The following is a 12,942-nucleotide window of genomic DNA, read 5'->3' as shown; positions in this document are numbered from 1 at the left end:
AATAGAATCAGACCATACGATTTTCATCAGCATCCTGGGCTGCGCAAAGAGCAGTTAGCACTGTTGAAAAAAGGACAAATATATGAGAGAAGTATAAAAGTTTATTTTGTATAACATGTAAAGCCTAGAAACACAATATTTGTATGCACAAATTACTCAAGTATAAAGACATCAGCCCATTGTGTCCGATGACAGCGGAAGGAGAGAGCTGGTTAGGAAGGCGTAACTCCTTTTCCCCGCAGCGTTCCATAAGTTAAGCATTGGTCTGTTTATAGGAAAACATATGCAGCACTGTGCAGTTGTGGAGGATGCAGGACTTAAACATAAGTATGATTAAAACGAGCGAGGCCATTACCCTCTCGACAACAAATAAATTATTATTATTAACAGACAGAACAGACGTGACTAGGAACTCTCAAGTAAACACATATTTAGTTTAAATAAAGCCTCTCATTTTTGGTATAGAGCTTTGAAATAGGGCTTTGAATTTTAAACATTAAGGCTTCTACACAATTTCTGAACACACGATGGCAGCAGTTAACAATAGAGTCTGTATCGTCTGTATGCAGACCACAGCAAGGAGGCGGATCCTAAAGGGGGCGGATCCTATCGGAGGCGTTTCCTAAAGGGTTATGCGGTCTGCATCCAGACCCATCTCAGTAAAGGTGCATCACTTTCTGGCTCCGTAATCACACCAATTCACGTGCAACTTAAAGAGCAACTTGCAGGGTTTTTTTTTTTTACTACATTTATGCTTAACCTTGCCTGAAAATTACAATTAAAAATGTTAATGCAGGATTTGATATGTTTTACAAGACATAAGGGCAGGAATTCAAAGGAAAAGGAGCCGTTTTGAGCTCTGCTCCTAAAAACTGCTTTTTTTTAACGTCATACGTCAAACGCGTCATATTACGTCACATGGGGGAGTTAACTTTCTCGGACTCGTTCTCTGCCCAATCCGCGGTAGTAGTTTGTAGTTGGTTTGAGCGGTTGTGATTTAGTGAGCTGGTATTTTTTCGGTAATTTTACATTGCATTTCACCATTTGTAATCATGGTGAGCTTGTGTGTGTGCAGGTTGCACAAACTCAAGCCTGTCAGGGTATCGAGTCCACAGTTTCCCTCACAGGAAAAGGACCGGAGCTAGCGTTTGTTCCTGGGTGCGTTGTGCATCCACCTCCCTGCAGCACATACTCCGTCTCCACAGCTTTATCAAGAAACCGTATTACATCTCTCTCCCCCCCTTCGCTGCTTTCTCTCTCCCCCCTTCGCTGCTCTCTCTCCCCTCCGTTACATGGCACCGTAAGACGTAGTGTGGAGTTGCATTAGGTAACGATGTGGTGGCTGTACTGCTCCAGCCGTCTCCTTTGTGTTTGTTTGTTTCCCCCTGTCTGTGTTGTTTGTGTGTGCGTGGTGGCTGTCACTCCTGGCTCCCGGCTCAACCTCCACTCACCTGCTGCAATCAGCTGTGCACCCTCCCCGACTACACACCTGCTTTCCATCAAGCCATTTAGAACGGCATATCAACGGAGGCTCCACAACCTTTCTCCGCCAGATCGTCAAGTATCAGCTGTATCTCGCGTCTCCCCTCCGGTCAGCACCGTAGTTTGGAGTTGCATTAAGTACCGCGAGATACGGCTGATACTTGCGCATTAGTTTCTGTTATGGATCAGTATCAACAGTCCTGCCAGTAACGTTACTATATTATCAATACTATTTTAGTTATAGCCTGATATATGATTGCTAACTTTACAGTGATGTGACTAACGTTAGCTAACATGCTAACGCCGGTCACTCACCAAGACAGCTGATCTGTTCTCCACTGGTTCTCCACACACCAAAGCTCCATTTCTCTCGGATGGCTGTTATTTTTTCTAATCCTTGGCTGCTCCTGGTCTCTTGGACGCCTAGCAGGCTCATAATTATAATCATATGCATTCGAATATATATTTTCAACCTCTTCTGTATCAAAACTAGCATTGGGATTCCATGTTTATTCATACGTTAGACCGGCCGCTCTCCCCCTTGTCTCCCCCATGTTACGTCACACGCGGGAGGTCACGTGCGGAGGCTTTTTTATGCGGAATTGAAAATGTCTTACTAAAACGACGCCAGATGTCACTGTAGTGTATATTTCTGTATATTTTTTGGAAAATCTAGTGTATTCATCATTTTCCTACACATTTATTCACTGGTGTCTCTAACCTGCAAGTTGATCTTTAAGTCGGCTATCAGGTTCCGAGTGGTCACAACAATAATTAAATATCACTCTTAATACAACAAATAATTAACATTTATCTATTTTGGGGTGCACATTTTGCTGTTTGCTGTCCTTGTTTCTTTATGTTAAAAACTGGTTGCCACTTTACACACGACATCTATTGCACGTCTGTCCGTCCTGGGAGAGGGATCCCTCCTCTGTTGCTCTCCCTCTCCCTGTTGCTTTTCCCTTTAAACTGTGGGTTTTCTCCGGAAGTTTTTCCTTGTACGATATGAGGGTCTAAGGACAGAGGGTGTCGTATTGTCCTACTGATATTCTGTACAAACTGTGAAGTCCACTGAGACAAATGTAACATTTGTGATATTGGGCTATATAAATAAACATTGATTGATTGATTGATTTATGGCAACCAAAGGCCAAGAAGTGGTTGACATTTTTTCTGAATGGTTGCCAATGGCAACCTGGCAACCATTACTGTCGAGCCCTGGATGGTCACTAAAATCACACAAACAAACATGACATCCCATAGGTAGAGGTACTGCCAGATCTCCTCCGTCAGACACATGTCTCTAACCTAAATAGTTAATCCATCATATCCGCTGACTTGTATGTTTAAATATGGATTTTTGACAACAACAAAAAAACTAACTCCACCACATTTACACATTACAGAAATAAGGTTTTAGTTCAGCTAATTGTTTTTTGTTCAAACAGACTTCCGGTCATTATGTATCAGTTTAATTTCAATCAAGTTTATGTGTATCTCACCTTTAGTTTACATCGGAGATTCAACTTACAATGAGGAACAAACCAGAAAAAGTAACGTTTCACAGTGCCTTGTTATTACTGCAATATAGAAGTGATCAGGGCCTGGATGGCGCTCCCTGTCGCCTGTGAGTCGAGCTCATTCTTGGTAGCGACAGCCAATCACGTTCATGTCTGCTACCAATATTCTAGCAAGAATTAAGAGCTCTGGCCAATCAGCGCCCGTATTGCTACCAAGAATTGCTCCCGCAGCAACCAAGAATTGACCAATCAGCGTCTCCGCAGGCGGGCTACTCTGCGGACGCCGCGAGCAAGAGATTCTCTTTTTCCCAACATCACGAAAGTAAGTACATCATCCTTTAACTATGTTGTCAATACTTATAAACTATCATATTAGATGTATAGATATATTAACTAAACAACATGTTGCACAGGGACATTTTACTAATGACTAGCGAACCGGACATGTTACGCTGTAACCGTTCCATGTGTTTACCGGTATCGGATTATTATGTAGGCCTACATGTATCGTCAATTTAATGTTGACATATCTGGCTAAATAACATGCCTGTTTATGACATTACCCAGCTTAAGTTAAGGACTAACATAACTACAAGCTAGAGAGAATCTCGGACGGGACCGGGCGGGAGCGAACGGAGCTTCTTTTATTGTCTTTTTTTTCTCCGTCCGACGTGTTTTAAATGTGAATTTAGTCTTTAAGCAAGCTTTAACAGCATAATATGGTATACAAATAAAACAAGAGCAAAACAAATCTTGCCCTTGACTGTAACCGGACACCAGTATTTTACCATTAATTGAAATACTAAACCTCAATTGTAAACAATGAGAGTCCGGGGGGGACAGTGAAGGGAAGTTACAATGCAGTTAACACCTTTTATTATGAAATACTTGTACTTGAGTAGGCAGGCCTGTTTCCATTGTAAGGTACTTTAATACACTATAATTGAGAGGAAATTATTAAATACTTAGTATGAAGGTCGAGTTTTTCATACAAAATATAGGCTATTTATACATTTCGTTTTTTTAAATATGGCTATTTTCTTATTCTCTAGATGGAACCACACTTTCGAAAACGGGACGTATCCTTAACTTGACAGACACTTTGGAAGCAACAAAGGTCAAGAAGTTCTACGCACAAACTGGCTCCAGTGTGAAAGGAGGGCACCGCCAAAAAGAAGACCAGCTTTCCACCCCGTCACAAAAACACACTGAAGCAGGGGCAATTCAGGGCAACAAAAAAGATTGTGGCACCAGGTGTGGAGAGCACTAAAAGGTTTGTTACATTAAGTACAACATTTAAAAATAATATATTAAACTACTTCGCTCCCTACATAAAGTAACTTGTTACTTTACTCGTTACTTTACTCGTTACTTTACTCGTTACTTTACTCATTACTTTACTCTCAGGGCCGGCCCGCCCCTCCCTACAGGCAGATCACGCAGACTGCGGCGCACCTACAGTGTAAGCGCGCCACAGTTTTGCCTCTGCGAGACTCCACTTGCACCCCCAATTACTATTGCATTAAGGAAGACATAACACAAGTCTTTCTTTTGATATGCTCTTTAATAAAATAGGCTACCAGCCTACCACAACAAGCTAACAGTCTTTGAAACGTAAAGACACTAATTAATAAAACCAGTTCAAGACGCATTATTCTTATCATTCTTTATGAGCGCAGTAACGGTAAGGTATCTAATTACTTATTTATTTAGTATTCCATAACTTAGTTACAGAGATGGTCAAACTAAAGTGGTAGAGACATGGCAGAAATCCTACAATGAAGCGGGACATTGAACTGTTCACCCGTGAGAGGGCGATCAAGGAAAGAGAGCGAGCGGCCCCGTTGAGGGAGTTTACAGATGAAAAGACACAGAAAGACAGAAGCACAATAACAAGTAGGCTATATTTAGGTGTCTTTTTGTAAATAACCGACGGTATCAAGAGGAAGTAAAGTCCCCTGGTTTGTCTCTTATACCCTAACTGCCATGAGACAACTTAAAATCAAGTTTCCAAAATACAACACAGAGGTGGTTTTAACACACCGGCAGATGACAGCGCTGACAAAGTGTGTTTCGCGCAGCGAGACGCTACAATACTAATTGTGGGTTTATCATGTTGATTCGGCCACAACAGAAAAAAGAAAAACAAACTCTCCCTCTCTCCAGAGGGGCAGGTCAGCCAAAAAGGCCAAACGGGCCGTTGCCCGGGCAACTTTAGCCCGTACCTGTGCACGTCCCTGCAGCAGTGGATAACAGCTTCTGGCCTGGACACAGTTTGCACCTCACCGTCACATTCCTGTCTATTCTTCGGGCGAACTCAAAATAATGGGCATACCTCCACCCCTCGAAAGTTATCGCTGACTCAGCCATGTTTATGCAGCACTGCACGTGGAGATGTGGATGCGCAAATCGCGCAGATATAAACCTGCGGCGGAAACCCCTCTTTTCTGTCAGTGTGATTACTGATTTTATAAAAGTAACGAAGTAACGCGTGTCGGGGCAATGTTAGTAACTGTAGTGTGATTACTGAATTATAAAAGTAACGCATTACACCCAACTCTTCTTATAAGCACATCCGAGAGTGCGTGATCACCAATGCCAAGGTGATGAGTGAGACCACCATCCAGCTCCCAGAACTGAATGTTGCAACTGTCACACAATGGTGAGTAAATAAGCATACTATATATACTGCAAAACATGTATACTTACACTGTAATACTTACCCAATAAAATGATTTACTGTTCAAAATAATCCCAACTCTTTTTCATTACAAATATTCCCTTTTGTTTATTCATATTGATTATTTCATGTTTTCGCAGGGTCAGCAGGCGCTGTAGGTCTCAGGAAGAGCAGATCCTGAAGAGGGGTATCCCCGCTCCTGACGCTCCCATGGCAGGACCTGAGAAGCTTCTTGTGGCAATGCAGAAAGGGACATCTCTGTTTCCTGGCAGTTTGGCTGAGCCTCACACCTTTGTTCTGCCACCAAACACTGCTGGTGAGGCAAAGCTCCAGAAGAGATCACAACTAGTGGCCATCTCACAGGTCCCACCACCACCTCCATACTATGCTCTTCCCCTCCTTGCACCGACTCCACCCTTCTCAACACCATACATGGTACCATCTGTGCAGCTTCCTCAAGTGCCTGGACCCTCACAGGTTGTGCCTGGAAGCTCTCAGATGATTCTTCTCAACATGCCATTGCCATCAGCTACTCAGGCACTAACATCCGGTCATAGTAACGTGCCGTACACCACACAGCAGTACAGGAAAAGAAAAGAGGGAGCAATCTGGATCAGGCCAAATAAAATATGTCAAAAAGACAGACGCCATCATTTGCAAAAAATGCGACAAAGACAGGAAGCCACCAGCCCACTTACAGTACTTTGGCAATTGGTACTGTAAAGAATCAGAGACCCAGTCCTATGAGGAATGGAGGGCTGTGCTGGAGCAAAGAGGGTATGGGAAAAAAAGAGAGGGGATGCACCTTAAATCACCAAATGTTGTGAGCCGGTGCAACTTTTTCACTTTTCACTGGATGTTTCTGTTTCGAATATTTTATCATCATGTTTCACTTTCATTATTGTTATATTTAATTAATACTTTGTTCTTAAGTTTTAATACATTTATCGAAAGTTGTAATTATAATAATAAATGCACAAAATAACTATAATCCTCGTACATATTTGTCATATTACTTATATTCTCAGTACTATTCTATATTAAGTACATCTATAGAAGTACTGTACAATGATGTACTTCCTTGCATGCTCCTTAATACTTCACTACATTTCAGAGGCAAAGATTTGACTCTGAACCTCATTGATTTGATAACATGAGTTACTTTGAAGATTTAGATTCTGTTACAAAGTACAATAATATAAACAGACAATGAATCACGAATGATTATGGAAAATAACTTAAATGATCCATTGATTTTATACACAACCTACCCAAAAGTGTGGTAAAATAATAAATAAGCTCCACCTTTACATTTATGCATGTTCTGACATACAAGGGATTGAGCAGGATTCGAAACCTGCTCGCAGGGTCTATTTCGGCTACTTGACGGTTATCAAACATAGACTAACGCGCTATGTGCTTAGCTCAGTCGGTAGAGCATAAGACTTTTAATCTAAGGTTCAAGGGTTCAAGTCCCTGTTCAGGCGAGACAAGTTTTAAAAACTACAAGCACTCAGCAACAACATGAAAAGTATATATTAGCTAAAATGGAGGTCTAAATGCTAACAGTTCTAAATGGTGCACAGTATGAACTTCTATGGGCATAGATTTGTCTCATAATTATTTGTGTGAAGATAAAAATAATTTGTGTGTAAATATGTGTTTGTAAATGTAAGACACCATCCACAAATGATTTGCAAACTCACAAATACATTTGCAAATGTAAAACGGATCTGCAAATACGCAAAATATTTTCACAAATAAAAAAAAGATCTGTGAATATCTCTTCAACATTTACAACTTTTCGATTTCGACTTTTTCTTCATTGCAGTGGCGAGCCGTCAGGGCCCTCTAGGCCCTCTCTGAGGGCCTAAGATATTCCAAATAATATTTGAAAACATAAAAAAAAAACATATTTTTTACCAAAATAACTTGATTTAAATGTATTTAAAATAACATTTCCAAAGAAATAAATCCTTCGAATTTGCCTGTTCAGTTTCTGTTGGAATGTGAAGGGTTACATGCCATCTCTGCGAATTATGTGAAGACGGGAGAGCTTGTTGGTCCCTCTGTATATTCACAGAGGGCCACCTATAGTAACTCAATGAGAGAGTAATGTCAAATGACAGTACAATTGACCAATCATACCTTCCCTCTAAATGGGTGGGCTTCATTTTCGCGGACTTTATGACAAGATCCGCCCGCTGTGAGGTTTATACATGTGGTGCAGTGACGCGTCCTAAAACCCGAAGTAAGCTGCGCTCGGGTTCCCTCGACACAAAAGTAATAGGATTTCTCCATAGGATTTTGGAAAATAGCTCGAAATAAGGTCTGTGGAAAACGAACCTGTTAGATAAATGCACGTTGTGTTCAGACGGATAATATCCAAATGTCTACCCTACTTTTATTATTTTCGAGGTATTACCTAGGTATAAAAGTCACGGCTCGCCACATTGTTTTTTGTGTATTCAGTCAAGCGGGTCAAAGTTACAAAGCACAAGTAATCTGTAGAAAAGCACCGTATTTAGGTTAGCCTTCATAGTAAGGCTACATTAAAGGTGGGATAGGCAAGTTTGAGAAACCGGCTCGAGATACACTTTTTGTTATATTCCATGGAATGCTCTTAACATCCCGATAGCAATGAATATCTTAAGTGCTTTGACAAAAAATCCATTAAAAAATGTCATCTGTGGAAGCCGTAGTACTGTAAAAAGCACAACCAATCATTTTAGCCGGCCCGGCTAAAATAACTGGATGGGCTACCTGCCTGTCAGCTCAATGAACTACATCTCTGGTCTCGCAGACTCGCACAACAACACACGTCACCAAGATGGCCGTCACTACTGTCTTAAAGGTCCCATGTCATACTTTTCTGGTTATTACCTGTCCCCTTGTGTGTTTTGAAGGTTTTTATGCATGTAAACGGTCTGCAGAGTCAAAAACCCTCAAAGTACACCCTGTAGGGTGTACTCTTTGGGAATTTGTAGATTTTTTGTATTTTTAGTTGCGTATTTTTCATAGTCTTATTTATATTTCAACAGTTTTACGACAAACTGTGACTTTTTTTACATGGAATTTTTTTTGTTAAGATTGACAAACATCATTGGTTGTGCTTTTTACAGTACTACGGCATGACACAATTCAAACGGGATCGAAAGATACGTTTTGTCTCTTCATTGACTTCAATACATAATTTTCCGAAATAAGGTCCCATGGACCGGAAGTAGATGGGCGTGACTTCGCCACTATATTGTTTTCCTCCACCAAATAAGAGATAGCTAAGATAACTTTAAAAAGATGCCTGTGTGCTTAGTACCAGGTTGTTATCATACCAGCAATGGGTCTTGCTCGTTCTTTATGGAGCTATTTCAGGGTCATAAGTTTTGATCATTCAAAAAAATACAATTTATTTGAAAGTTCAAGTTTTTATCCTGAACTTTGAAAAATACAATGATGTATTCAAAAATAAAAATAAGTATCTGAAATCATTTTTCAGGTTGAATATTATTTTGATTCAGTTCAGCAATTTTTTTGAATAAAATATTTATTTTCAGATTTCACTTTTATACATATTTTGATATTTGAATCCTTATTTTTTTCAGTTGCAGATTTTTCGTTTTCAGATTCAAAACAATTATTTTTTCCGTTTCAAATCTTGTTTTTTCAGGTTTCACATTGCTTTTCACCTTCAGATCGTTTTTCACTTTCAGATCGTTTTTTTCCGCTTTCAGATCCTTTTTTTTCGCTTTCAGACTTTTGGCCCTGATGTTGCTTGGGGGGGCGGGGCTTAGCAAAGAGTAGTTTGGCTTCCTGAGTGGCAGGCCTCCCTCTGTCATGTTGCCTTCATGGCTGTTAGGTAGCACGAGAAATATAACTCAATACTTTCTACACACACATGATTGGTGGGAAATAAAACTGAAACCAACGTCAAAGTTCCGTTAAGCGAGCTGTTGAGCATCGTAGTTGGCAACAATCAAGGTATAAGCGCAATAAACTGTGCTAGAATGTGAAATTACGTATCCGCAAAGAGCCAGTAGGTTGTTCTGGTGGACCTGACGCCAACCCCCCGCTGTCTCACGGAGATACCGCAGGTCCTTCCTTCCTGCAGCGGTCAGACTATAGAACCAGCACAGCCCCTAGACCCCGCACAAAACAACACAGACTATAAAACCTCTTGTTGATAAATAACAACTATGTGCAATATTTGCAATATGAGCAATATATATATGCCGTTAAAAACTGTGCAATATATACCTGGCTGCTAAATCCGCAGAACTGTTACAGGGTGTGTATTATGTAAAATGTGTAACTTTAAAAAAATATATAATTTCTTTTTTTAATCTTTAATACTTTTTGTATGCATGCTTTAGGTAACATTAAGCTGTCTTTGGCTCTTGTCTGCTGTAACAATGTAAATGTATCCCCTGTGGGACTAATAAAGGTATTCTGATTCTGATCGCAAAAACCAAGCCAATACTATGCTGCGTTCATGGAGCTATGTGGAAGTGGAGAAGGACAATGCTTGATTGCGGATACTTAATTTCACATTCTAGCACAGTTTATTGCTCTTAAACCTTGATTGTTGCCAACTACGATGCTCAATAGCTCGCTTAACGGAACTTTGACGCTGGTATCAGTTTACCACCAATCACGGGAGTATTGTGTATAGAAAGTATTGACTTATATTTCTCGTGCTACCTAACATCCGTGAAGGCAACATGACAGAGGGAGGCCTGCCACTCAGGATGCCAAACTACTCTTTGGTAAGCCCCGCCCCCCCAAGCAACATCAGGGCCAAAAGTCTGAAAGCGAAAAAAAAATATCTGAAAGTGAAAAACTATCTGAAGGTGAAAAGCAATGTGAAACCTGAAAAAACAAGATTTGAAACTGAAAAAATAATCTCTACTGGTAAAAAATCTCTACTGGTGGATACATTTCTTGCTATACCATCATATCGCCCGACTCTAATGTCCTTATACATCTTCTTCTTTTTTTTGTGCTACTACCCCAGCAAATTGAGCTACAGTTATGTGATTTTCAACAATTTAACATTACAAAAATAAAATCCTTGTACAATTTATTTTGTTGCCATATAGCCAGTCAACTTGTTAATTGTCTTGTTTGGCTATATGGCTAATGTATTAAGGCATTAGTATTAACTGACCCTGCTTCAGAAACAGTTTAATGTTCCTCTGAGTAACTTAGTTAAAGTCCTGATGTCAGGAACATCCTTCTTCTTTTTTCATGCCCTGTCTGCTGATCTCTGTTTGTACGATGTTAATATTCTGTTCTACATTGGGATTAGTTGTCAACACATCAGGTTGAGACAGGTTTTACTTGTTCTCAGCTATAAAAACCAAAGTGGTGCCCATTACAGCATGTGTCAACAGTATGCAACACTGACTCAGTAGGTGTAGTCTGATTTCACCATCATCGTAACTAATCACTTGGCACAGGATCATTTGCACACAATTCGGGTTTTTTCATGTGCACAACAATTACAGAGAAGTTCGTTGTGAGTGTGTGTGTGTTTGTGTTTTTTTAGGTTCCTTCTGGCAGAACCCTCAGTTCTACTTCACCCTGTCGGAGGTGGACAGCAGCACAGCCAGCACTCAGAAAACATGCTCCTTCGTGTTGGCTCTGATGCAGAAACACCAGAGACGCAGGGGCGTTGACCTGAATATAGCCCTGCATATATTCCCGGTACACACACACATACACACACACACACACACACACACACACACACACACACACACACACACACACACACACACACACACACACACTTCTCCCTCTCTTCCACCGTCTCTCTGACTTTGGCAGGCTTATCAAACCGCTCCAAATCCACTCTATCATATGTGGACTGGGCGTATATGTTTTTAATACATGACATTATCATGTGATGGTCAGTGCCACTGGGAGGTAGTTGTTGAGGCTGGTGGTTTTAAACTTTTTAGGGACAGGAACGATGATGGAGTGTTTGAAGCATGTGGGGACTACAGACTGCAGCAGGGACCTGTTGAAGATGTCTGTACTGATTTTTTCAGCCTTTATTTTATCGACAGGGATCACTATTTATTTTATTATGTTTCATTTTTTATTATCATACATTTTCAATGATGTGTGAAACTGTTATATCGTGTTCTTATGCTACATATGTACTGAAAGGTTTTAACGTCTGGCCTGATGTCTAAAACCTTGAGCTGCGCCGGGTGCAAAAAAAGTGCTATACAAATAAATCGTATTATTATTAGGAGATAAGGTGCGCTTCTATACTTTTACTTTTGCAACTTTATGCATATGTTGATCATAATGTTTATGTTCTGTCACTTTAGTAAGGTTTTACATGGAGAGGAATATTTTCATGTATATATTTTTACAATATTGTGTTGTTTATTATACTTGATATCTGAATACTTCTTCCACCACAGTGAACAGGATGGTTCTGTTAATGTGAAGGTCCAGGGTTCAAGTCTCCGCTCTGTTGAGACCAGGTTTCAGTAGGGAACCAGAGTTATTAGATTATATTTTGTATATCCACGTATTATAAGAGTGTGCTGTCTCTGCAGGCTCACCCTAAGAACACGTATCTGTCTCCGGAGGACCTGAGTGTCCAGCGCCCGGTCCTCTGCAGCCCCAGCTACTCCCGCCGCAGGGAGGTGGTCCTTCGAGGCACCCTCCCCCCGGGTCGCTACATCATCATCCCCTCAACACAAGAGGCCAATCAGCAGGGAACGTTCCTGCTGCGGGTGCTGACGGAGAAGGGCAACGCTGCCACGTGAGTCATCCATCAGTCTGTTGCAAGTAGAGTTCTGAGAGTTAGAAAGAAGCCCACCACCAGGCACCAACTGGCTGTGTTACAAGTGCAAAGAGCCGTAAAGGAAAATCATTAGACTACATGCTGTATTACAGAATCACTTAAATCGCTATATTAAAATGTACAACAGGTAATCATAACCAGTGTTCGGGATGACACGCTGCCAAGTAACGCGTTACAGTAATCAGATTAGATGTGTCTGTAACGCATTAGTGTAACGCGTTACTGTCTATTCAGCAGTAATAACATTGCAGTTACTATGCATGAAATGATCTCGTTAGTAGCGTTACTTTAAGGTCTTCGACTATCTGCATGAAAATAAATCCGCTACATTGCGAGTTCATGGCTAAGGAGAAGGAGCAGAAGTGTCAGAGTCTCAGAGCAGAGATACACAGGCCTGTTGCAGCAGACATCGTGGATAAACAGGTCTGTTTTAG

At 40.8% G+C, this 12,942-nt stretch overlaps 1 protein-coding gene across 1 annotated transcript in view; it reads left to right on the top strand.

The window, feature by feature from the left end:
• Window positions 1-12,942, top strand: part of LOC307035798 (calpain-9) — an 81,819-nt gene that overhangs the window by 50,754 nt on the left and 18,123 nt on the right. The window contains exons 10-11 of the mRNA XM_079675500.1: window positions 11,231-11,388; window positions 12,258-12,466. Coding sequence (XP_079531626.1) covers window positions 11,231-11,388; window positions 12,258-12,466 — 367 coding nt within the window. The remainder of the gene's footprint in view (window positions 1-11,230; window positions 11,389-12,257; window positions 12,467-12,942) is intronic.

The sequence above is a fragment of the Notothenia rossii genome, assembly GCF_949606895.1.
Source record: "Notothenia rossii genome assembly, chromosome: 4".
In the NCBI taxonomy this organism is placed as follows: domain Eukaryota; kingdom Metazoa; phylum Chordata; class Actinopteri; order Perciformes; family Nototheniidae; genus Notothenia; species Notothenia rossii.
This window is presented reverse-complemented; position numbering and strand designations above follow the sequence as displayed.